This window comes from Myripristis murdjan, chromosome 19 (genome assembly GCF_902150065.1).
Source record: "Myripristis murdjan chromosome 19, fMyrMur1.1, whole genome shotgun sequence".
NCBI lineage: Eukaryota > Metazoa > Chordata > Actinopteri > Holocentriformes > Holocentridae > Myripristis > Myripristis murdjan.
In genome coordinates, this window is record NC_043998.1 from 6,536,159 (window position 1) to 6,563,447 (window position 27,289).

Sequence of the window (27,289 nt, forward strand, 5' to 3'; positions counted from 1 at the left end):
ACATTTGCTCTCTGTTTTATCTGTACAACTGTTTATGACCATGTACAGTTTCTGAAATATTTACATGTATTGTTTTGATATGTCTCTAATGATTTACTATTGTTCCACTGACATGCGATGGATCTTGTAGTGACTGCTCCTGATGACTCATTCTCCTGGTTAAAATGATGACTCCACATTCAAACTGCAGGATCTCATTAGGATTTGCATTGACATTAAAGGATTTTTTAACATTGTATTGCTTTTATTCCAGTCATGTGCAATGTTGAGCAATAAAGGTTACATTTTCACCTTGATTCATCCGGTGCACTGTGCTGAGGGAGCAGTGTTAGCTCCACCACTACAGCTCAATTCAAGTCTACAGGGCCAAAAGTCATGTGGTGCTATAATAACTCCCTCAACGACATGCTGGCAGGCCTAACCAGGGCTTACCTGGAGGTAACCCTCCGCCGTGCAAACTGTCCTATCAAAGAGGGAATTCAGCAACAGTGACTATAAACTTCTGCTCGATTTTGTAAAGTGCACTCTCTGTGGCATATTATCTTTGCCTCCAAAGAATTGTGGATTTTTGTATGTGCCTGTGCCTGGAATAAAGGGAACAGACTTCAAAAAAACAGAACCTATCCTTCAAGCATTTAACTGGTACTGTGATCCAGAGTGACTGACATGAGTTTGCAGCTTGGGTTTTGTGACTTGCTTGAACTTGCACTTCAGCAACATGCATGGTTGTTGATTTGCACATAAATATGCCTGGAGTTTTTATAGACATTTGTTGCGTTATTATTCCTTAACCTCATTCATACCATTCTACCAGTTGTTCCACTTTAGATATGTTATTACATCCTCCTGATTTGGTTACTGTTTATTAACTGTGTTTATTTTCGACCGTGTGAATGTGGTGTCTTAGACATTGCTGCTTGAGGAGTGGGGATTTTTTGGCCTGTCGGTGGCATTTCACTGGAAATCAGTTTAAAACACATCATTCCCTAAAGGTTCGTCAAATTTGACCCAGCAGTCTCTGAGATGTTGAGTGTGAAGCTTAGGTGGTGGCACTGTGGCATGGCAATCATGCTTATATAAAAAATGGTCTACCCCAGTGTCAATGTCCCCCAAGTTTCACCCATAACAGATCTACAGAGTCTCTGCAGAGACAGACAGAGACCAGTCCATAGTCCCTTACCTGATCTTCAACCATGGAGGGCAAATGTGCATCACATAACCTCTGTCTGTATTTGTCTACTGCTCTTTATGCAGAACAATAGCTACCTTCAAAGCAGATAAAGATCAATTCTATTCTATTCACACTGATTTTGACCCAGCCAACAATCCTCATTCCTGCTAAAGACAACAATGCCCCAAATCAATGCGTTATAACAATAAAAGGGAGACCGGTGTCGTAGTTGGGGCCTTTATGTCAAGCTCCTCAACTTGCAAGCATTTCCATGAAAATAATGATGTAATGATAAGCAATGATTTTTAATGGCACTGTTTTTAGTAGCCTAGTAAAGTATCTCATGTATCTCTAAAAACAGAAAACATACAAATTAGGAATATGAGTTTTTGGAGACGCTTTTATTAAACTGTATCTAATGCAATGCAAACTGTCAGTGATGCTGTCTGCATACCAACGATATCTTTGGACTGAATCTTAATGATGACCAGCCAAGAGGAAATGAGTCTGAAGTCTGGAGATCATATTTGGTTGCCAGGGCAGCACCATGGATGGCGATGGATGAGTCCCCATGGTAACAACCATAATGGGGCATGATTTCTCCATGACAACGCCATAACTGCACAAAGCCTACTGAGTGAACCAATCAGGGCTTTGGAAAGGAAGTATGGGCATGACAGCCATCAAATTATAGTCGATGGAGGTACGAGTCTCTCTCTCGTTCTCCAACACACACATTCAAAGTCACTCACATGGAGGCATCTGAGTTTGGAGGAGCACATGGATATTTAGAAGATACAGTAATTAATGGCAGTTAAATGATTTAAACGCCCTCATCTCTGTCACCACAGTTCCACTATTAAAGCAGATATGCTGAGTATCTACACTGTCCAGAAGATCCCCTGACCCCGACACAGTATCAGTTCATGAAGACATCTTCCTCATTCATTTCAGTTTCCATTTGGATGTCCAGTGTGAACTGATATCAGGATATGGATGGTGCTGCTCAGTAAATACAGGACTTAAAAAAAAGTGTGGGTGATGCTAGCAGCGGATGGAGATAATTTGGACATAATTTGAAAAAATAGGGGAAAAACATAAGATGTTACTGCTTTCCTCCACCAAGCTAACATACAGGCACACGTACAATCACATGCAAGCATGCATACCAGTACAAACACACACACACACACACACACACAAACACACACACACACACACACAAGCATGCTTACACGCTCGCAGTACACAGATCTAAATTTCTGTGCTGGTCTATTAGAAAACAATCACAGAAAAAGCAAAACTCATTTACTCAAATTATACACTAAGAATTGTATAATAACTTTTAATCACCTTGGTTAATCCAATAGATAAATAAATAAATGAATGAATGCTAATAAAATAGAAAACACACTAGATAACATGATGAAATTCTCATTTTAGTTTATTCACAATAGATTATGTTATTACTTATTATAAAATTAAGATAAAATTATAGCACAGACCAACAGCTCTACAGAGTCCCAATCAGTCCTTTAAAAGTAATTCAAATCCCACATAAATAATTTTGGGATGCACTATGGCAACAAAAAACAGCTGACCCCTCCTCAGTTTCAGTTTTGTAGACTGTAGTAGCAAGTGTTTGAGTTTCACCACTGAATTGAACTGAAGTATAAATTTAAATAATGTCAAAGTTTTACCCTGATTTTCAGTTCCTCTTGTTAATGCAAAGACTGCAACTTGAATTTGAAAAAAAAAATCAATACAAGCTCAATTTGAATGCAGTGCAATCTCACTAAACTGGGACAGCTAGGGATTGTCCCTTGTTATTTTTAACAGGAATTCTGTCCCATTTAACTGGCCAACCAGGCTGGAGTTTTTCTACACACACCCCTATCTGGACACAAGTAAGTGTCAGATAAAAAGGTTAACGGAGACCCATAAAGTAGCAACAATAACAGGCTCATTTACACAAAAGACATCTGGATGGAATCCCTTTCACACACACACACACACACACATTCACAGGACAAGTGAGAAAGAGCAGACACACAAACACCAGTCACAAAGAGAAGGACTTTCCATCCACCCCTGATTTACAATCCGTCTTTGTCTCACGATGAGCCAACACACAATGCTAATGGCAGCAAAAAAAGGACATGGTTCCGCGCCTAAAATGGTCTCATCGCCAACCCCAGTGAGGCTCGCTGAGACAGCAGCAGAGCCGGAAAGTTGGAACTGGACTTACTTGACACCGCTCAGCTGCTTTCATGCCCTCTCCTTAGAATCAAAAGGCAACAGGCAAACTTTTTTACACACACCTGCTGTTCCTCTGAAGGCTTTCCATGATAAAAGTTGCCACTCTGTAGGGTGTGGAGTTTTCTTGGACTTCCAGTCTTTTGGTTAATTGGTACCCTGACCGTAAGAGTAAATTGTGTATAGTTACTGGAACTGTCTTTGTTGCCTAGCAATGCTGCTGTACTCAATCTTCCTAAATGGACCCTTTGGGAAAGACTGAGGCCTTGGTGATAGATGGTTAGCACTGATGACTCACTATTTAAAGATCATGATTCAAGTCATGTAATGCTTCTCTAATGTCCATCCCCATTTCTTAATATTGGGTGGGTGACCCAAGAAAAAAACAGTCCTGTTGCTGATGAGCTCCTCCATTCCCCATTAGAGGAGCAATGTGTTATGTCTTTACAAACAAAATTTCCCTAAAGATGTTGACAGGTATAAGACCCCTCATATGTATAAGTCAAATATGTAAGACTATCAAACTTAAAATATGGATTGATAATATTGCACCTTCACTGACAAGCTGCGGGTCAAGAAGAATTTTCACTCGAGACCACACAAGTCAGAATAACAACATAATTATAGTTGTATGTTGTCTGTGTCACCGTGAATCCCCAATATAAAAAACAAATGTTTACCTGAAGGGTGGCAAAAAGGATCTAAGACATGACATCAAAATATTGGTTTCAAAGGCCTGGCATCCTTAAGACGATATAGAGTTTTCCATGTAGTAGGACTGTGACTCCATTTATTTACATTGTGTTTTAAATCATAACCTAACCATTACACACAAATGCCTAGGGAGGGGGCCTGTGCACCATCTTACTGAAATAAAGCATCCTGAGTTCAAAATAAGGCCAGGACCTTTGTCCCATGTCTTCACCCTCTCACTACTTTGAGCTCTCAAAACAGGCAAAAAAAAAAAAAAAAGCAAACTAACAAAACCCTTTGCACATCTCAGGTTTGCCTCCAGCTATTCTCAGGTAACCATAGCGTCATTATGAGAACTTGGAAGGTTCAGCCTGACGCTACAGAAGTATGTGTTTACCCATTTCTGATGATGACACAGAGAAACACATGGTGTGTGACTGTGGTTAAAACTTGGCAATGATGCAGCACATCTTACAACACACCGAATACAGGCCAGGTGTGTCAGAGCACACCTAGAGTAATGAGAGTGTATGTATCTGTGTGTACACAAGATATTTACAATACCTTTACGGCAGATGATTGACCTTTAGGTTTTTGTTCAGAGGCAGAAAGGCAGACAGAGAAGGCAACACCATGGAAAAAGAAAGACCGTAAGAGAGACAAGGAGGGATATCATGCATGACAGAATGACAGAGCAAGGAGGAAAAGAGCCTGAGACTAAGAGAGGCAGGCCTGCACTGAGATCTCTCCTCAGGCAGTGACTGATCCCCAGCTAAGTGACAGCCACTCCAACTAACAAGCAACACAAGAGGACCCTGATACTGGACCAAAACTCAAATGTGTGCTTTACTTAAGAGTTTAAGACATTAGGCAAGGTTTTAAACAAAAATACAGCATTTTATCAGCCTAAATTATAAGATAACTCACTATGACAATACTGAAGATGCTTTGTGCTTCAGACATGGCATCATCTACATTAGTGCCTTTAAATTCATGTTGTAAGCTCATACATCCACTGTGGGAAGTGTGAGCATCCGACTTCCTTGGTTTTATTCAACTACACTAAACAAATGTTGAGAAGTTTCTACTCCAAAACTACAAATTACTCTCTTTTGTTTGGTACCATCAACAGGTAACATCTTTTTTGTTTTCTCTGCCATTTTTGTTGTCATGAAAATGTCCCAACTTGGGAACTTGGGTACTAACTCATACAGATGATGTTTCTGACATGCACTTGAAGGCAAAGTAACAAAGCTCTCTGTAACATCAATATGGTGGCATTAGTTTTCCCCCTTCACACCAAAATTAAAAGCATATAATTAAAAATAATGTGGAAATAACATTCAGTTCAAATAGTTTGACTTTTGGCACATCACGACGATCCACAGTGGGCATGTATTAACACAGTTTGATAACTTGCTAAGCAGAACAGATGCCTCCCTATTAGCTGTGCAGGCAGGACAGTCATACTTGTTTGACTAAGCATGGCAACAGTTGCCAACTTGGCAACTTTGGCACTTGATGTAGCAACTCTTCTCATCACCGCTTTGTTTCTCAAAAGCAGTTAAGGACAAATAAAACTAATTTGTGCAGCCATCAGGGAAGATATTCATCTGGTGAACCCCAAAAGAACCGACAGAAGGTCTTAGTAGGTTAGTAGGTTCTGAAAGTTTTAATTCGTCCTGGATACTAACTGGACAAAATTGGATATATTTTACAGCATTTAAGGCTTGAATTCATTTTTAGAGGTTTTAAAAAAGTTTTTCTAGTGTTAAGCAGGCCCCATCTGCCCTGTACTGATTAGATTTTTTTGGTTTGTTTCTTATAGGGCTATGCAATATAACAGTATATATCATGAATGAGAGAGGACTGTCTGTCAATAGAGACTTTCTTCTATCGTTTTATTGCTGTTGTCGCAAAAGGTGCTTCACAGCAGTATTTCACATCATAGAGTCGAGGCTTCTAATTGTCCTGAATCAAGATCAACACCAAGGTCAAAATTGAATGCACCATTCCTGCACATGGCCTCAAGTAACAAATAACAAACAAACATGGAACATAACCCACACGGAAACTCCTGACAACACTCTGATACAGAACAGGACTCAGCCCAATCAGGAAATGATGAGGAATTTGTACCTAAAGGGGTCAGGGGGGGCACTTTTGTCATTTGCATGTGGTTTGAAGACAAGAAATCTGACACCAACCAAAAACCGGCACTTTGCAAAGTATTCCCGCAGACCGGTTCCCATGTTACACTGCAGCACAACAAACCTCCTCTACCACTTACAGAAGTACAATAGTCCTGGCTCTTGTTTTTATTTTGTATAGACCGTTTTTTCATAAAATGTACAGAAAACAAACTATATTGTGATAAATATCGTTACCAAGATATCAAGTGATCCATACTGTGATAGAAGATGTTGTACATATCAGTCAGCCTTGGCTTCTTAAATTAATTTTCATAGGAAGGTGTTATGTGTTGTTCTAACTGGCAAGAAAAAAAAGTCTTCAAAATTCATTGCAACTTAATGAAACTTGCAGACACGTTGACACTTGCATGGGTGATCGTGCTTGTAAGCAAATTAGCATGTGACATAATCTGGCCATCACAACAGGGGCACCACCAAAGTCCCACTTTATTCCAGGAAAAACCCCACAGCGGTCTGTCTGCACAAACACGGCAGTTATCAGCTGAGTCACCCTCTGCGTTGCTGCTACGATTACAGTTACCATGACATCACGCCTACAGCTGGGGGGCAGTGATGGAGGTTCTGGTGACTCCAAGAGCTTGAGGGCTCACTGCACTGGTTAGGGCAGTCCTGCATGCATGCACACACACACACACACACACCAAACACATGTACACAATACACCACCACAAGACAAACAACATCACCCTGGTGTCAGTCAGTGCTATGTTTCTGTTCCCAGTATATCCAGTATTTGTGTGTGTGTGTGTGTGTGTGTGTGTGTGTGTGTGTGTGTGTGTGTGTGTGTGTGTGTGTGTGTGTGTGTGTGTGTGTGTGTGTGTGTGTGTGTGTGAGGCTGGGGAGGCATGTGACATGACACCACTGAAATCTGTGTCTCATAATGCTATTCTAGGTCACTCTTGTCTACACACAGGAACTCATTCATTCATCCATTCCTCCGCTGTGCAGATGTTCAGACAGTAACAGGTCTTTAGCCAATTACTGGGCTGCTCACTCAGAGCTGATAGCCTGATTCTGAAAATATCACTAGTACTTTTTTGCATCTAACAAAAAGGCTTACTCTGACACAAGTTTTACTCTGAAATGAGATACCCTCTCTTTGAAAAATGGAGTAGTCCTGGCTAAAAGTTACTATAGAACGCAGAGTTCAGTGCAATGCAGTAAATTTCTCTGTTTGAAATAGCAAGCAGTGACCAACTACAACTGTTCTGTCAATATAATAAATATGTAGTTATTTAGAATGGGTGTTCTGTACCTGGGCTTTTGTACAGCCAAATAATGGAATACAGATTATTGGCTGAAACTGTATTGGTGCCTGTTGAATAAAAGCATGGATTGTGATGACAATTGATACAAAACCTTATTTTGTAATACTGAAAGACATAATCCATCAAAATATTGTGTCATCACTACTTTTCTTTTAAAGTCAAATTTGACTTTGCAGGGAAACAGCATATTCTCTCAGCAAAATACACCAGCAGAAACAAATCATTTTGCTAATTATATTTACATTTAGCTTATCTGAATTAATTTTATAATTGGTTATCCTTTGGCCCTACTGCTTTTTGAAGTCAGCCAACCTATTCACTGGAAAGGCCATCCTGCAGCTGGAGGGCTGCAGGCTCAATGTAAAAGATAACAAAAATGTCTAAATGCCACCAAAGTATCAAGGCAGAAAACTGAGGCTGTATTTGCTTCTTCACCATCAGTCACTACAGAGTGAACTGGCAGATCAATGCCTAAAAATGTATAAGTAAAAATAAATTTAGAGTTATTATTATCAGTAATAGGTCCTATTATGATTTTTTTGGAATACACTGAGGTCTAGTAGACTGGAATCAGGGGTGGGAGTCTCCTTCCTTCTAACTATGAGTCACTGTCAATAGCTACTATTCACTTACCACAGGCTCTGTGCCCTGCTGTGTATCTGGCTCAGCTAGTCACAGACTAGCACACACACACACACACACACACACACACACACACACACATACACACACACACACACACACACACACCCACACACACACACACACACACCACACACACACACACACACACACACACACACACACAAACATGGGCATGCACACAGAAGCATATGAGCACAGAAATGCACACACCCAAATAAAAATACGTGCACACAGGAATTTACAAATAAACACTCACATACAAGTACACACTAACACAAACACTTCATCACATACTAATTTCTACAGTCTCTTGTGTGCTGGAGCTTAGATGATTACAGTGATTCTTTGGCCTGATCCCAACAACTGGTGTATACCCCATAACAATGACAGAGTCATTGTTATGGGGTGTGAAAAACTCGCACGCACTGACACAGTGAACTGAAATTACCTGACTGCAACTGAGGTCATGTTTACTCATTCCATTTCAATACCCTGCACTGAAAGCCAGTGTGAATGAATTAGTAAGCTCATCCCTCTGCAACAAGGACACTGACTCTGCTGAACTGGACCTTTCTCATTACAATGAGGGCGACTATGAAAATGCTCATGCAGAATAAATTAAGGCTTAAACTACAATGAATAAGCTGACTAGACTAAACTTGTTGAGGCAGATTTTTATGGGGTTCGTGCTTTCATGATTTTTCAGAGTTGTTATTAATCATTACAAAATCCAGCATCTGCACACCACAAACTGCAGTTTGGTGCCAAACTTAGCTGTATGCTCAGGGATGCAAATGTAGGCTATAGCTTATAAGGCTGCAACTACTGACTATTTCATAGTCTATTAACCTTTCAATTTTCAATTTTCCAATTAATTGATTAACCATTTAGTCTCTAAAGTGTCAAAACTAATGACGCAAGCGAGGTTAGCTGAACCCAGAGTGATGTCTTCTTATGCACTTGTATAGCTTGCAGTAACATTTGCAGTGTGAAGAACTGGTGTGTTTCATAATTTCATCAAAAAAGGGCTGACACACACACACACACATAACAGAGCTTCAAAGGCTCCAGGTGTAATTACTGCCTTATGGCCTTGCCCTTCGGTTGTGACCAGGTCATAGGTGGGGTTTTTACTGTGTTTGCCGTGCAGCAGTAAACCTCCATCATCTGTGACCTGCCAACAGCCACTTGTTTCTACCACCGACAAACTGTTTGCCTTCCATCACCCATTACAATCAATGGTCAACCATTAACAGATATGGGCAGAATGAAAGAGAGCTGAAATGAACACGTGGGCAGGCGGAGACTGAGAAAAGTCAGACCAGGTTTTTCATGTCTATTGTAGCCAAAAATAATTGATTTTGAAGCTTACAGTAAAACACTGTGATGCAATTTGACTTTTATGTGCTGTTAAGCAGTAAAATTGCAAAAAAAAAAAAAAAAAAAATTACATTAAAATCAAACAGTGTAAGTCAAGATATATTCTTAAAGTGGAACTAAAACAGAGAGCACGAGTCAAAATTTATGAAAGACTCATTATCACTTCCAATGGCAATAGGCTGAGCATAAGGAATATAATGAAAACTACTGGAAATAATAAGCTCTCAACATTTTCACTTATACAGAACAGAAAAACATGCGTTATTCCAGTATACAAATATTTGCATAATAAACACCAAATGAACTTCAAAACACTGGAATGTGTCATAAAACTAGTTTAGTTTGACCAAAACCAGGAAGTGTTTCTGCATCACCAGTGGAGGGAGCTTGAAGAAATGCAGGCCACAGGAGAACACTTTTCAAAATCAATGAATCAGAAATTGTCTATGCCCATCAGTTAATATCTATAATCCTGCATGACATGTAGGAGGTGTATCCTGGGAATTTCTCTCATTCAGCCCAAACGGGCATGCACACACAAGCATATGAGCACAGAAATGCACACACCCAAATAAAAATACATGCACACAGGAATTTACAAATAAACACTCACACTAACACAAACACTTCATCACAGGGATCTTTGAATGAAAACACAAAGTGCACTGAGCTTCTTACACCTATGAGCGTGAATAAACGTCACATATCAAACTACAACTCACTGAGTTATTGTCTGCAGTGTAAGAAGAGAAATATAGATCTAATCTGTTGATGGATGGTTTGACTGGACCATTTTTCACGAAAAAAGGGGGCAATGATTGGCCAAAACTATGAACACACTGTTGATTTACCCTCCTTACGGGAAAAATATGTTAATTTATCAAGAATGCAATTTCTCACAAATATTGCGCATACAGTTTGAATTTGCATAAGCTGAATCATGACAATTGCACAATCTCAAATTCCTGGAGTGATTGGACAGGTAACCAAACAGATAAGAAAACAGGCAGGCAAATTAGAAGCCAGCCACAGTAGCAGACAGACAGACAGGCACACAGACAGCCAGGAGTGCAGACTGAAAGACAGTTACATAGTCACACACAAAGTCAAGTTATCATGAAGGACAGTGAGACATTTGAACAGATACAGGTAGACAGGAATCAAAATCAGCCAAACACACTGAATCTTGCAGACTGCTAATACATGCCTAATACATGCATTAAGCCTTTATTGATAACCAACTTATGCATGTTGAAGCTTGCTTGCATCTACACGGCCTGTTAAATCAGATGAAACACATTCCTCCACTGGTTTAGGGTTAAGTTCTGGGGCTTTCCTGCGCTTTTTGACACGCTTGACTGGTAGTGCTGCCAGTGGGCAGGGTTTTGACTCTATACTGTACAGGGTGACTAATCTCAATAAATCCTCTCATTTTTCACCAGTACATTTACTATGCTTACGGCATGTCGGAATTCATTTCTACCATGATGAATGAAGACTGCTGATGGTGATCAATGATGGACAAATTGCCCATGGAGGCCTATAGTTTCTGCTAATAATTAACTGCACTGGTATTAACAAAGAAAAGTGTCTTCTTGCAGAGTAATCACCAAGCAATCGCCCAGACAGTGTACTTCCAGTGGAATATAAAATGCACAACATGCTTGCAACCTTTAAACAGCTGCAAGTTACTATGCCACTGCCTGAGTTATATGAAGCAGTTTACCTGGGCAGGTATTATCAATGCCATCTGCAGGAAGGCGCACTCACACACCTATGACTGACTAAAACTTGAACTGTAATGTATATTAATGAAAAGTCAATGAAATAATGCCATTACTAGTATTGGTTTATACAGTATACTAGCTTACTTATGCGGCCAAGTTGGGTTTTTCCTACAGTCTGTTATGAATGGAACTACTTTACGTATAAATATCGCAGAAACTCAAATTAAAGGTACAAGAAATGACACTCACCTATTTCCATGTCAGTGAAAATTACTTCCTAATAGTTTTAAAACCACAATATTGCTCTACTTTCTGCTATCCCCCTCTCTCTCACACTGAAATCAAACTAAGTAACTGAGAGCCAGAAGCTTCTTGGCAAACTTCTTCAGGAAAAAAAACACAGTTATCTCCCGCGTCAGTATATCACAATCTTATCGGCAATGTAAGGTAATTGCCTCGTTTGGTCTAAAAGAGTTTGTTTTATTGTTTTGTTGTTTTTTAATCGAGATAATTAAAAGTCCGCTTACCTGTTCTTGGCGGTCACCTGTGGCGGAAGAAGCCATGTTGAAGGAGTCCGCAGCTGCTCCGGTTCACAGGTAACAAGAGTTTGAACTAACCGGAGCGGCGGAGGAAGCGCACAAATCCATGCAGCGACTCTCAAATATCGATTTATAAACACATGCCAGGCGGTTTCACTGACGTAAAACTTGACTCGTTGACAAGTCGAGGCTTCTGGAGGTCGCAAAACTCAGGCCGGACCAAGCGGCGAGCGGCGAGGCTGGTCCCCGATGGAAACTCCAGGTGAAGTGTAACGTTACACACACACACACACACACACACACACACACACACACACACACTCACACGGCGGATCCAGCTGCTGCCTGCATGGGAGCCTCGTCTGCCACTCCACCAACCACTGGCCCTTGGCTGAGAGATAGCTTGTCAGGAAAACTTACCAACTGAGAAACCCGACACAAGATGGCAGGGTTATCCGCATAGGTTTTTTCCCCACGTACTTGTGGCTGCGTTATTATTTTATAATTACACCCAAGGGAAAAAAAAAAAACAAAAAAAAAAAACAACAACAACTCACGATAGGTAGTCATTTTAACATTTTCCTTAGTTGCCCTGTGGTATTATTGTAAGTTATGCATAATTATGTTGCTGAATTTTATTGTGTTTTTCTTCTAAAATGTGTAATAACATCATAATAGTTGTTTTTTCTTTGGTTTGGAAGATTCATTTGAATCTTAAAGTCTTAATCTTAATCCTAATCTTAAGGTCTCCATCCAGTGACTGATTTAAATTGTATGATTTAGCAGCAGGAAGACCACCCTTTCACCAAAGGGATGCTTCAGGCTCAGGTTGAAGATAATATGAATATTTACTATCTTCGACCCCGGGTGCTAAGAATGGAAAAGGATCTGCCCTGCTGAAGTGTCCTTGAGCAAAACGCTGAGTCCCTACCCGCCACAGACTTGCTGCTGTGTAGGTGACTGTGACCTCTGACCTTGATGTGGAGAAGAAAAAAGTAAATGTCCCATGTGTTGCTCATTAAAGTATCGTTATTTCTGTTGTTGTGTATAGCTGTGAATATTAGACATTTTCATCAGATTTCTTTTGGAAACACCTGAAGATTAGCATTTGTTTTTTCCCCGTATCTTATTTAATAACAGATAGCTGTGACAAGACACAAAGTGATTAATTTCACATGATGTTTGTGCCATTTTTGCATCGAGAAAGAAGCAGCAGTCAGTCACCCTTAGGCCATGTGGCAGAGCTGCAGCCAGAGCACAGAACACACTAGAAAAAGTCCAAACATTCAACAGAGTTTTTTTTTTTTCTAGTTCATCCAGTTTTTCTGCCAAGAAAAAAAAACATCTCAGGGGGTCAGAAAAAATAAACATATAGGCGATTGGCTGCATGCAGCTAAGTGCAATTATCTTTGCTTGTTTGGACAGGCTAACTGATAAACAGTTGGGTTTTTTTGTTTGTTTGTTTTTTTGCAGGGTATTTTTGCAAGTTGGTGTACAGGACTTGCAAAGGGGCAAACCAGAGCGCCTGCAATCACAGCAAAAACAAACACATGCAAAAAGAAAATGCATACATGTTTGCTGTGATACACATGCAATGACAGTTGTGAACAACCTGCAAGCCAATTTAATTTTAGTTGCCATGTAAAGAGTTTTGGGGATTGTTGCATTGGTAGACTAAACATAACAAATTGCGTTTGTGAAAGATTTAAAAAAAAAAAAAAGTTGGATTGTGAATGACTGCTGTTTTTACTTTAATTTAATACTTTAATTTCCCCCTGAGCAAGCTAACAAATGGTTGTCAGAAATGGACAATGTAAAGTGCAGATATCAGTGACACATTGCATGGGAATCCTTTTGGTACTTGTGAATGGACATCAAAAACTAATAAAATAGAGAACAATATATTGTATGGGACAAATTTTAAAAATTTGCTGAGTGGAAATGCTGCTTTTCCTTCTTTTCATTTTTACTTCAAGAATGACTGGATGGGGTAGATGCCATTTGTGAAGCTCCTTCTTTAGATTATTAATCTTAATGGAAAATGGGAACCAAATGAGTGCAATATATAGTGTGACCTTGTTCCCAGGATGAGAGGGGTCAGGAAAATGCTCAAATGCAAGGTGAAACAATATAGCTGGAAACAGCAGCTGTGAGAAGTACACGTACTTGTCATGTTTGCGTTTCAACACATGAGGGTGGTGTTGATCCACAGAAAGCAGAAGAACAAGCGCATGTTTTGGCAGGACTGAAAGTAGAGCTAAATAATGAGCAGAAGTTTGAATGCTCAGGCTCTGTGAAACTTGCTGTCAATTATACCTTTCCTCTACATCGTTTACCGAGTTGCCTTGTAACAATGGATTGAATAACGAAGGCCTTGTGCAGACAGGTGAAGTGCAAAATCTACGCCTTCACATAACATGCAGATTTCACATTTCTGGCACAGTCATTAAGGATTTGGACGACTGCCTGAAATGCGAGAAATGATTTTTGTGCAGGATTAACCCTCACAATACTGTGGGTCGGAAAAGATCAGTGATGATTTATATGCAACAATACAAGGATAATAGAAGTGAAGTTTAAGGCATTTAGGACTAGCCTCAAAGGAAACAACATAATTTAACCAGTTCCATGCACTTTAAAGATTGCTCTCTCTCTCTAAAAGAGGATCTAGTCACAGTACATGGTCACTGGAAGCCTGTTGCTTCAAATGCCTGTACAGTAACTAGTCATCTAGTGTACCTGTGCTATAGTTCACTTGGTAATTAATGGGATGCGCTGGTTTGGAATCTGGGGAGAGCTGGTCAACGCATCTCTCAGCCCTCAGCTCGGGTTTTAAATGACTATTCAGCACTTAGATGGCACAATGCCCCTGCCCAGCTAAACTCCAGGCTGCATCATTCAACTCTTTGTTCACTAAGTTCAGAAAAATGAGTTTAGCAGAACCTCTCAGTCTCGGGAGACTCTCAGGTCTCTTGCATGTTTGTTGCCGGTGCATAATGTGCTTTCAGGATCTCTGTTTTGCTCTGTGTTTTGGACTCTTAAAAGACAGTTATTGCACAAGAGGTGAGCTGATTCTCGTTTTATTGCAAATGTCAACAGGAGGTATGACCAAAACGGAGGAGTTGGTGGTGCACAGGATTGTTCATTCACTGGATGTTGGCGTAAAGTTTGTCGATCTGTGGCTGGAAGAGAGTTTTCAGCTCAGCCCTCTTGGCCTTGAGTGTGGGAGTTAGGAGGCCATTCTCAATGGTGAACTGATCTGGGTGGAGATGCAGATCTTTCACCTGCATGAGGGAGGAAGGGGAGAAATAGTGCAGATGGTTATATTTGCTGTGCTCGTCAATTTTTGTTGTTTTAAGCTTAGTAATAAGCTTGGATTGTTTTAGATACAAGTAGGGGTGCAATTACAGGAAAGTAGGTACTCTAAGAAATCTAAGCTTATGTGTCTGTGATCAAATCATTTTATATTTCATATATATTTTAATACTAAGAATATTTTCTTGCTGACATTTGATTTTTGTTCATGTAGCATTAATTATAGAAAGGCTCTCTTTAAATAGCACGGAGCTTAAGAAAGTCAAAAGCTCCTCGAAGAGCACAGTTTGTTTGAAGAGTGCTCATTTTGTTAATTTTGTTTTTACCAACAGACATGGTCATTTATCTGGCAATTCATGGGGACCAGTTACCTGCTCAAAGGACTTGAGTCCTGCCTCTCTGCCCAGTTTGGTCATGTCAGAAAGAATGGCTTTCTTAATTTCCTGCAAAAGGAAAGGTCATTTTAAAAACCACTTCAAAAGTACTCAAAATAAGTGTTTTGCCCTCTGCCAAGTGCAGCCAATCATTTCATGTCCACATTCTCAAGCTGAAAAACAATACAGCTTTGCTGGGTGGACTTAAGCCAGACATTCAGTTTGAGTTACAGTTATTTTGCCTGATGCTTTTAACAGCAAGCATGTGAGACTACACCAACTGTTTCTTTTATAAGCACTGTTAATATTGTGTTATTGATGCAATAATGTCACTTTGATAGTAAGTGTTGATAAATGAAAAAATAAACTTAAATCAAAACAAGGAAATTGACAGAAATCTTACCATGTTTTTGCAGAGTTCCTCCAGTGAGCCTCGAATTCCCAGTTTTTGGGCAAAGCTTGGCAGGACCTCGGGGTCAGGGACCACAATGCCTACCAGACAAGACTACACACGCAGCATGCACTGGTGTCAGAGACAGAAGGACTGCGTGTGCAAGTGTGTACACAACATATTGCAAAGCAGTGGAGTTACCTGCAGACTGTCTCCATGCACAAACACTTGGGCCACAGGTTCGCTGCGTACGTAGACATTTTCAATCTTCTCTGGTGCGATGTACTCTCCTTGAGCCAACTTGAAAATATTCTTCTTCCGGTCAATTATCTTTAGAACCCCACTCTAGTACAAAACATTTTCAGCCACGTTGGACAAATAGTTATGAATTAAACCTTTGTACTTTGTCAGGACCATTAAAATGCAACACAATAAAAGTGCAATGGCAGAGTGATAAATCTTTGCAGACAGAACAGTTATACAGTTTCACTGGTTTGTCATGCATACAGCACTTTGATGGATATTATTAAATGAAGCACTTTAGTCCACATGACCAAATTATGGACCCAGTCTTCCCTTGCTCTCAATCACATAACAAATATTGTGTTCCCATGTGTCATTTAAATACAGTGCAGGAGGAGACAAGCTTGATTGTGCTTTGGTTCTGGTAAAGGGGAGAGCAAGACAGAGTGAAAGTCCAAAACCTAATTCTTAAGATCTAATGAGAGTGTGAGGGGAGAATCACTAAACCGACAGCCCCTCCTTTTACAAATCCCCAAAGTTCCTCCCAAACTCAGTGAAGAAAATGTCCTCCAGGGAAATTAAGGACTCCCCAAAGCGAGACAGTTGCTGCGTTTCATTAGTGGTTTAACTCGCCCTCGTTGACTTTCCCTCAGCACCTGCCCTTGAGGGAATCCCCGCTGCCATCATATGTGCCGTTCCATTTGTCTGAAAATCTGAAGTGAACTTGGCGAGATCGACCCTCAGCGGGCCGAGGTAGCGAGTCAGCAACAATGATCACTCCAGAGGTGAATATTAACTATAATGCTTTTGGAAGGGGAGGTTGCGCTTCACCAAGATGATTCACAGGAGTGCTAAACTGTAAATCCAATGGACATATTAAAAAAAAATGCTAAAAAAAAATGCTAAAAAAAAAAAAAAAAAAAAAAAGGTAGCACATCCCAAATTTAATTCAAGGAGGACAAAATATTCTCATTTCATTATCTGGCTCACATCACACTAGACAAACACGTGTTTTGGCAGAGAGCTCTCTTAGCATTTCAGAGCATTTATCCACAATGCACTGCAGTTATCCATTACTGCTCATGCAAAGTCAACTTGTAGGAGGGGCAAATGATGTGTAAGTAAACAAACAATGATTAATCCTAATCCTATAAAATTCAACCAAACTGTCACATTACTTATTGTTGTATACTTCATCTCAGACGATTAATATTAAAAACAATAAATAGTTGCCTAATGATCAGAAAGCAGAATTTTCAAATGCAAGAATCAGCGCAGGCCAAATTGAAAATTCCAATGTGTCACAATCATCTGCAGAAAAGCGCAACAGCATGACTTCCTTGAGTTTGCAGATGTTTCGACCTGTAAAAAGGCATCGAAACATTGCGGTCTACCTAAAGGGGCGAGCTCTTCTCCCATTCTGTTCCCCTCTGATCTCCAAGTGGCCTTTGTATGACATCTGTTGTTATGTGTCACCAAAGGCCGAGGGGAAGTCAACGCAGAGAAATGAAACTACTAATGAAACACACAGACAACTTCCTTCTCTCAAACCAGTTTCCAAAAGCAGTTATTCTCCTTGCAGCCCTCAATCATCCATTTCTTTTAACTCAATACCTTAAAAAACACATACACACCAATTGTGCCAACAGTGCAGTGGATGCAGTGGAGGACACCATTGGATTGACTAACAAGACGTGAGGGTCCTGCCCACTATTTTATCTATTGCAAAGAGCTTGTGTACCTAGTTGGTTCAGTGACTACAGCATGACACCCACCACTGCTTGTATAAGGTCTCAAAATGGTTTTCTGAACCACTCACATGCAAGAAAGAACACTGCCATATTTCTCTTACTTGACCGTCGCTACTTACTGGCAGCCATTTCCCAATATCACCAGTGTGCAGCCAACCATCCTCATCCAAGGCCTCTGCAGTCTTCTCTGGGTCTTTCAGGTACCCCTTGAACACATTTTTCCCCTTGACACAGACCTGGCAGAGAACATCAAGAAACAACATGATGGGCTGAATCCAATGGACCATTACCTCAAATGCATTTAGCATACAAAACAAGGAGCATGGCCTTGTTTCATCACCAGAGACGTAAACCATGCATTTGGGTTTACCTGTCTTATATTGCTCTGCAGCCATAGGAGCACATGAAAAATGACAATCAGTAACGTGACCCTTAAATGCAACATCATTTAGCCAATAACTATGTTGCTAACGACAAACTGTTGTCTCCCCGTGCTGAGTTTCCACCCACTTACCTCTCCCTCGCCATTTGAAGCAAAGTAGTTCATTTCTTCAACATCCACCAGCTTCACCACATTACAGGGCACAGGGACTCCAACATGACCTTTTTATGGAACATGAAATCAATATGAAAAGCTGGTAAAAAGTAAATAAATAAATAAACAAGAAAAATAGGCTCCCAATGTGTCATAGTACATGAAACAGAAAATGTGGGAGACCATATAATTCACAAGAGAGGAAATTTATTTACTGTCAATAGTTGCTATTAATAGCGCTATTGAATATTTGCTTTGAAGTGCTTTCAAAGCAAATATTTGCTTTGAAGTGCTTGTAGTTCATTTCACTATGGATATGCAAAACATGGAGCAGAGGGTTACTTTTGCCCACTGTTACCATAATTTTAGCATGTTCATTGAAGCTAAACAGTTAAAACTTTGACAGCATTTCTTTGACTAAACAAAAAGCAATAATAAATGTTTGTTAAATATCTCAAATCTTATTGATTATTTGCATATTTAGGATCAAACTATTGTGATTTAAGAATCAGGGGGAGATCCCTGTCTAGATGGAAGTAGAGACAGGGTGCTTGAGGACCCAGGTTTCCTGTGAGCTGATTGCCTACATACCAGACGTGGCATCTCCTGGCATGGTGAAGGTGCAACCGGCAGTGCACTCTGTTTGACCGTATGCCTCAAAGATCTAAGGGGACCATTGAAATCAGAGCTCAGTGAGGGCAACGTGACCAGGTTGTCACAAAAACATCAAACAGTCAATACCAGCTGGATTTCATGTTGCAATCTCTTGCCAAACCCATGCTCCGATACAGTTACCATCAGTTAGTGCTTCCAACTCATTTACAAAGAGATATTTGACCCGGGTAATATTTTATTCTTTGACCTGGATTTAACTTTAAGATTAATTCTGCCTCTTTGCAATAAGCAGTGTTTAGAGCAAATGGAAATAAATGAACATGTTTGAGGTTGTCTGCCAGTGAACTTCTAAAGGATGTGTGCATGTGGAAAAGTTAAGTTCTACTAAAGTGAAATCTAAGAAGTGAGGTTTCCTGAAATGGCAATGACGGAAAGTAGGAATAAAATTTTAGTGACTTCATAAAATGTTTCATGATTTGTGCAAATATACATTTCCAGGTCAAGTGACCCCCTGAATTAATGCAAGTTTGGGAAGACAAGACGCAAAAAAGGGAGAATAACGGTTTCAACACCTGGCAACCCAGAGAAGCCCTCAAGAAGTTGAGAACGGAGGGAGATATGGGTGCTGCTCCTGTCACCATGACCCGCACGCGTCCCCCCAGAGACTCCTGGACACCAGACAAGGTAAAGCATTTAGCTTTTTTTTCTCTCCATAGGATTACAATCATTTCCCTCAGAGGGGTGTTGTACCTGGACTTTGTGGAAGATGAGCTTGTCCCATATGCTGTTATTCCTGATGATGCCCTCTCTCACTTCAGCATGTTTCCTCTCAACAGCAAAGTTCAGCAGCCATTTCTTAAAAGGCGTCTTGGCCCCACTCTGAACCTAAATTGACAGAACTATACGTTTTCTAAATAGAGAATTTACTGCACCCAGTAAAACAGCGTAAATATGGGGATGGTTTTTGAAAAAGTGTTAAGCATAAATTTGTGTCTAATCACTGGCCACTAACTTTGTCATAGACACGGTTGAGAAGTCGAGGCACCACTGGGAAAATGGTAGGCTGTAGGGTTTTCATGTCATCTGGCAGTAGTCTGATGTCGCCCTGGAAGAATCCCACCTTTGCCCCGGCCCCATACATCACTGTCTGCAAGAAGATCACAACCTCATTTCTGAAAATCTGCCTTCAATATGCAAGGACTGTAAACAAAAGTGGTGTCAAATAACAACACAATCTCCTGCAAAAGGTCCAAACCACACTCATGAAAATGAAAATAAATCTGCACAAATAAGGTTCTGTGATCATTTGTTAATTTGATCAAGTTTTCACTGGTTTGTGGTCCTTACCTGTACAACTCTCTCAAACATGTGTGCTAAAGGCAGGAATGAAATGGTGACATCCTGGGGAGTTGGTGAAACAGACGTCTGTTGGAAGCAAGGAGTATACACTCAGCTTTTATTTTAAAAGGCATCATAGAGGTACTTCATGCACAAATACTGTAAATGCCTGTGGGTACTCAACCCATTTTACGTCATTATCCACTAAGCTCCAAGTCAGACATTTCTTTCAGGTACAGCTTAAGTATAACTGCATGTGTACATAAGATTGATCCCTACTTTCCCCACATCAGGCATTTAGAATGACAGAAGGATCAAGACTTAATAGCACCGTCGTCACTATGCGTACCTCAAAGCTTTTGATCACACCTGCAGCATCAGACACCACATTCTCATGGGTCAACATTGCTCCCTTGGGGTTTCCTGAGGAGGGGACCAGGGGCACAGAGATCAAGCTTACTCAGTCAAAATAAACAAGGTCATGTATTTGCATGTAAAAGGACAGAAGCAGACTGAAATAATTTTGAATAACTTCAGCAGCTTTTTAGAACACACACACACAAAAATCCAAAATTATAGATCCCAAGAAAGCGCAAAGTTATCACCTGTAGTGCCACTGGTGAAGCATATGATGCTGAGGTCCTCTGGCTTTGGTGGCTAATGGAGAACACAAAATTAACTCAACAGAATGGCTCTTACATGCAGCTAAAATGTGGTGACATTTGAATAATGACATGTGAATACAGCAGAAACAATAACTTACAATTGGCTTTTGAAGATTGTTTTTCCCCAGAGTCTGAAAAAACATGTTTTTAAGTAAAGGTTTGCAATTCAATTACTTTAGGGATGAAAGCAGTGCAAGCACAACTAAAATTGCACACGTGCTGATAAATCATTATATATAAATGTTGAGCTGCATTACCTCTACATCCTGCATGGACAAGATGTCCACCCCACACTTCACTCCTCGCTCAACCAGCTCAGCGTCAAAAGGGTCCATAACAACAATGGTCTTAAGCACAGGAGTCTGCCCTTTCTCTCGGTTCTGCAGTAGTATCTCAGCTTTGTTTTGCTTATCACAAATCACTGTGGAGATCTCAGCTGTAAGCACACAAATAACATCTCCTATATTACTGGTAAAAGCAATAGTGCAGTAGTAGCAGCAGGTGATCCTGGTGCTGTTGACATTAATGTGGCAAGCTATTGCGTGTCAACTTTTGAATTATTTGCCTCCACTATCAATTTATGGTTGCAAGTTCTTGAAGATGTATGATGGAGGATTAAACAAGTTCCGATTTATAATGCAAGACAAGCAGCACTATGATCTGTGATCATGATAGCAGACAGCAATTGGCATGGTCTTGTGAAATCAGTTTTGCAGTGATCGGGTAGTCAAAAGCGAAATGAAGGAGATTGAAGGAGAGGTTATGAGAGATGAGACTGAAAAGAGATTAGAGCAAACTTGACAAAGATCCCTGTGGAACCCCTGGAATTACTGGACTTAGACCTGGCCCTGTAATTAACAGCTTTAATAAGGTGCAGATAGGTAAAGAGCAGGGAAGCTCCAATTACCTCGGTCGATAATGAACACTAGAGCCTCAGGACCCAGGGTGTCGTACAGGGGAACTGCTACCATGGAGTACGTGTAGCAGGCCTGTTCACTGATAATCCACTGTGAATGACCCATGAAACAGTATGACAGCATCAGGACTCTGGTCAGTATGACTTGTAGCCGAATCAAAAATTACCGCTGTTATAAACAAACCCACACTCAGTATTCCATAATCCAGATCAGTATCAACAGTGTATACAACTCTCCCACTCAGAACAGTGTCACCTTGTTTTTAAGGAGCCACTTTTCCTTGGACCCCTCTGGAAACACCCCATTGCAACCCACCTCGCTCCCTCCCTTCACCTACCTGTTGACCCCTAAACAATATCAGTACCTACCTCGGGTCTATTCTGTGCAAAGATACCAATGAAAGTGTCCGCAGTAGGCTTCAGACCCCTATGAAGGAGCCCTGACCCCAGGTGCTCCGCCCTGTCAGACACCTTGAAGAATAGGAATGGGGGCAAAGGTCAAGTGGAATTCACAATCCAGCAGTTTAAACTTTACTTTTCAGTGCCATGTTGAATGATATTTACTGAGATTGACAGAGTACTTAATTTATCCCCAGAGGGAAATTTTGGTGTTGCAGCAGCATTTCACATAAATGACATAAATGACAAAAGACACACAGTGAGGTGTGTATTAAGTACAAAATGAATATATATACCAAAAAACTGCTAAGCTGAATAAAATGGCATTTGTGTACATGCTGCTGTACCTGTTTGTACTTAAGCCACTGGTATGGCTTTCCTGGTTTTCTATAACCCAAACATGGTCCATTGCCTACAAATGAGAGACAGTGTTAAAGTTCTCAAAGTATTCAGACAGCAACACATTTTGAAGTTTTGTCCAAACTTTTTTAGTCAAGGTTTCAGTTCCAATTACAAGATAAAATATCACAGAGTCAAAACATTAAAATGCTTTGAGCTCAGACTAGTACACTGTTGATCTGTGTTATTTATGCTTGCTGTCCACATCTGACCTTACTGCAGCTGCAGTTCAATCTTGCCTGTTATTTATACAATAAACGTTTTCAGTGCCAGAGTATCTTTGGGAAGTTGATTCTGGCATCCTGATGATCCTTGCTGGCAAAGGGGTGTGAATCCTTCATCAGCAATAACATTGCAAAAACATTTTAAAAACAGCACCATGACGTATTCTTGCTATAGCCTAAGATTTGTATGAACAGCTTGTATGTGATAGAGAACATTAGTTAAATATCTCAGTGAGTTGTACTACTACAGCCAACAGATACTAACTGATGACATAAAGGCCCATCCTGTGCAGGTTGTGTATGAAGAGTTAGTAAAGAGAATTTTTGATCACCTGAAACTCTCAGGCCCCTCTGGAAAACCTCATAGATGGTCTTGGCGTCCTCATAGTAATTGGACATCAGGTTGTTGTTATCCTCGAGCAGGGCACTCTTCCTTGCTCCACCCTAAACAAACAGTGACAAACGATAGCTTTCTGAAAATAAAATAATTTTGCACATCAAACAAGCTGCTCAATATTATCTTGTTCAATTTCTGCCAGCAACAATTCCAACCAGACATACAGTCCAAAAAAAATCTGAATAAAGAGTAAAAGTAAAACTTTTCTGGGCTCTATACATCTTGCACGACCACATCATTAGTCATCTAGGTAAAGTGCATGTACGCTTTCTGAGTGGCAGTTTGAAGCTTCGCACCTGGATACCCAGAGTTTGGTGTTTGAGGTCAGCAGGGGAGCGAAGGGGGCTGGGCCTCGAGTTGAGGTAGACCATGGTAGCAGCTGCCAGGGCAAACAGGGAGACGATGGCCGGGGTGGGGAGAGGGGAGAACAGCAACTGGAAAAGAAACTCCATGCTGAACAGTCTGTTGGGGGGAAGACAAATGTGGAGATGCATTCAGATCAAAACAGCTTAGCATTCACATAAGGCAGTTATTTAGCATGGACTCACAAATTACACAAACTGTAACCAAATTGGATCCAAAAGGATGCCACTACTCAGAGGATGTAGCCCTTTTATGCAAATTTAGGTTCCACAGCACTTAAGTCTTATTGTGTCCCAAGCCTGGTGAGGTCAAAGTCAACATGTTGTTGTGCAAGATAGACTCTAACCTATGAAGCCTGAGAGCAACAGTATGGTGCATGTGGTGATGGCAAATTCATGATGTCATTTACAAAGGCAATTAGGGGAGAGGGTGGTTACAAAGAACTCTTTTTCCTTTTAATGACTGTATAACTGAAGTTTCTTGACCCTCCAGACACTTTGGGTCCACTGCCTTCCATTATAACTGTGACTGATGAGATCAAGGTCAGCCATAGTTTGAAGAGAGAACTAGAACATATAGTACAACAGAATCCTAAGATGGTGCAACTGAAATAAAACTTCAGTTCAACATAATCGATTCCGTACGAGAACCATCCAATGAAAATGGTGAATTGTGTTTGCATCACCGTTTGGGATATTTTGTATGGGTTTAGTGACAAAGCAACAGCAAAAGCTTAATTAATTTGCAACCTGAAACTAATTCCATGCAAGTTGCGTTGTGTAAAGCTAGCGTTACTGTATGTAGCATCTGTGTTGCCATGCATAACATTTCTGATTAAGATGCAAAATAGAACTGAATTCGGCAATTGTTAAACTTATTTGAGAAAATATATATATGCATACAGTGGTAAAACACATATGGCAGTGACACTCTGCTTGCCCAATGTAAAACAAAGTGCTTAGTTCATCCTGTGATGTGCAGAGTAAATGCCTTTTTTGACAGGATACTCATTTGATAAGCCTGTTAGTAGTTTTGTGTCTATGTAATGGACCTCTGTTCTTAAACACTACCAGCAGATTAGGTTGATCAGAGCCGTCAGTCATTCCAGTCAATCCATTCTAGTCACTAAACAGAATGAGTGATGACACACCACATCAAATGGGCACACCAGGTCTACTTACCTGCTGCTTGCTAGTCGTTTGCCAGATCTCACACTGGTCCTCTCTGATGTCCCACTCTGCTGCCTGAGAGTCTCTTAGTGGCAAGCCAATGTGCACAGCAGATCCTCTTCTCCTGCTCTGCGGGCTGATACAAGGAAAATGAGGAACTCATAAAAAACAGACTGACATTTAAGGGAACCTTTGAACCTTGGCCACCATCACTTCCACTGATAAAAGAAAATGAGTGCAGACATCAAACCTGCAACAATATAAGAGTGTATTGTGAAATTTATTGAGCATGATTTTATTTAACTTTATCAGCTCTGTCAAGCAATGTAGGATAATGATGAACATTTATATTATCTGCATTAATGATGAGCACATTAATGCGCCAACCATACAACATTGACAATATCTTTTAGTTTATCAGTGATAAAACGTGCTTTATCTTGAACAGTATCAGACGTGGCCAGGAAGTTAGTTTGGTTGCTGGGTCAGGGGTTAAATTCCTGACTCCTTACTATCATGTTCAAAGTCCTTATATTTGAAATGTATATAAATGCAAAATACCAAATTTCAACATTCTCAGGAAAAAAAATGATCCAGTTAATGCACTCAAGTAGCAATGACTGGCTAGTTTAAACTGTATCATGTCAGCTTAAGAACTGTCATGCATTTTATGCTCTTTCCTAATGTTTGCCTATAAGATTGATGCTTTTAAATTGCACAGTTAGTTCACTATTCACTAGAGAAAGATAATTTCCACTCTACGTTCATCAATAAAACAGGTAAATCAAATAAATGAAATGATAATTTCTTGACAAATTTATGAACACTGACCTATTTACGAGTCCCGGAGTCTTTTAGCCTGATTATGGTAATGTCCAGATTACAGCACTACACAACTGTCAGGAGGTTAGACTACTTTAAACATCCGCTGTGCTGACGTACTTTTCTTTAGGTCAGAAAGGTGTTATCAGCATGTGTAGGTCTAGTAGATAGTGGAGGGCCTGTTTGTATACTGCTAAGGCTCAGCCCAGAGAGCTAAAATGAAGTTGAACCTCTTGTTTGATCACATGAAATTAAACCCAGGCATGCAAGTTAAGGCCAGAATGGCAAAGTGAAACCTTAATAAAAAGAACCATGATTGCCAATTTCTAAATTGTGTTTCAAAGCCTGTAATTTGTGTTACTGTGTGTGTATCCACACTTCATGACAGGTAATAGTGTGCTTTCACAGACTTGAGACAAAAGCTAACATTTTCACTCCAGGCTACATGTGTTGACTTCCCAGCCACACATACAATGGCACAATATGGTTCTTTGACTGGCGGCTTGAATTATGTTGGACTGTAAGAAGAATATAAATTCTTCATTATAGAAAATAAATAAATGAAAAGAGGTTACCTGGTGGGATTAGCAGAGGTTGTTAGTGGCCAGGATGAGTAGGGATCCCCAGGGAAAAAGCAGCTGAAACCAGCATCAGCACTAATGTGTGAGCTGCCCACCTGTGGTCATTAGCACATTCAACTGCACACAGGTGTGACAGGTTCAAACCACAGCTCCACCTGCTTCATGTGCTTTTCACAGCTTCACACAAGCAGGCAGCCTCTCTGGGGACCTGCAGCACACTTTTGTTGGGCTTTCTGTTATATTGACTTCACCCTTTTTTCATTTCTTACCTCAAAATTGAATTAGCACACCTCCTCAAAGTCAAATTGTCCACAAAGCATTAACTGAGTGTTGTGTGTGTGTGTGTGTGTGTGTGTGTGTGTGTGTGTGTGTGTGTGTGTGTGTGTGTGTGTTTGCATGCGTGGCAAGTGTGTCCCTGTTAGAGATAAAAGATAAAGGAAAGATATTTTGTTGTACTTTGATAATGGATTTATGAATGCGAGCAGTGGGTCAAAGGGGGACTGTCTGTGGTACCTTTGGAATTTACTGATGACTGATTAAGTTATGGCTTCAAGTACACACCTCGCTAAATTGGATTTGATAGGTCTGATAGTATCAGAGATGCTATCACAATGACAGACCCTTGTGGAGTTCAAGTCACCTTTAAGTCAAAGGTTCACCCTGAAAAGAGAAATCCCATGCTTTCAGTCATTTTTTTTTTATAAATATGAGCACATCTTAATATTGTTTATCATTTCCATACAGTCACCACATAAATGTAGCAATTACAGAAGTCACACATTTTACTGCATCCACTTCATGCAGTATTGAATTCAGCCTACTGTTGCACTATTTTTTTCCCACTTTGAAAGGACATTGTTTGGGAGAAAAGAACCTGTCCCTGTTATCCAACAGCCTGGA

General features: G+C 40.3%; 2 protein-coding genes across 2 annotated transcripts in view; both read right to left on the reverse strand.

Annotated features, from left to right (window-relative positions):
- LOC115377729 (ankyrin-3-like) overlaps positions 1-12,087 on the reverse strand; it is a 160,006-nt gene extending 147,919 nt beyond the window's left edge. Inside the window, exon 1 of the mRNA XM_030077692.1 lies at positions 11,881-12,087. Within this exon, the coding sequence (XP_029933552.1) occupies positions 11,881-11,916 (36 nt within the window). The 5' untranslated portion in view covers positions 11,917-12,087. The remainder of the gene's footprint in view (positions 1-11,880) is intronic.
- Positions 12,088-14,956: 2,869 nt separating this feature from the next.
- Positions 14,957-26,539, reverse strand: acsl5 (acyl-CoA synthetase long chain family member 5). The gene is made up of 22 exons (XM_030078491.1): positions 26,384-26,539; positions 24,999-25,122; positions 23,751-23,916; positions 23,390-23,501; positions 22,782-22,846; positions 22,405-22,506; positions 22,027-22,126; positions 21,377-21,555; positions 21,218-21,250; positions 21,060-21,111; positions 20,804-20,877; positions 20,464-20,541; positions 20,129-20,263; positions 19,867-20,001; positions 19,689-19,784; positions 19,093-19,165; positions 18,481-18,569; positions 18,086-18,202; positions 16,174-16,317; positions 15,985-16,086; positions 15,579-15,650; positions 14,957-15,176 (listed from the first exon to the last, which is right to left on the reverse strand). The coding sequence occupies exons 3-22, from the start codon at positions 23,904-23,906 to the stop codon at positions 15,039-15,041; spliced, it is 2,052 nt and encodes a 683-aa protein (XP_029934351.1). The 5' UTR covers positions 23,907-23,916; positions 24,999-25,122; positions 26,384-26,539; the 3' UTR covers positions 14,957-15,038.
- Between the last annotated feature and the right edge of the window lie 750 nt (positions 26,540-27,289).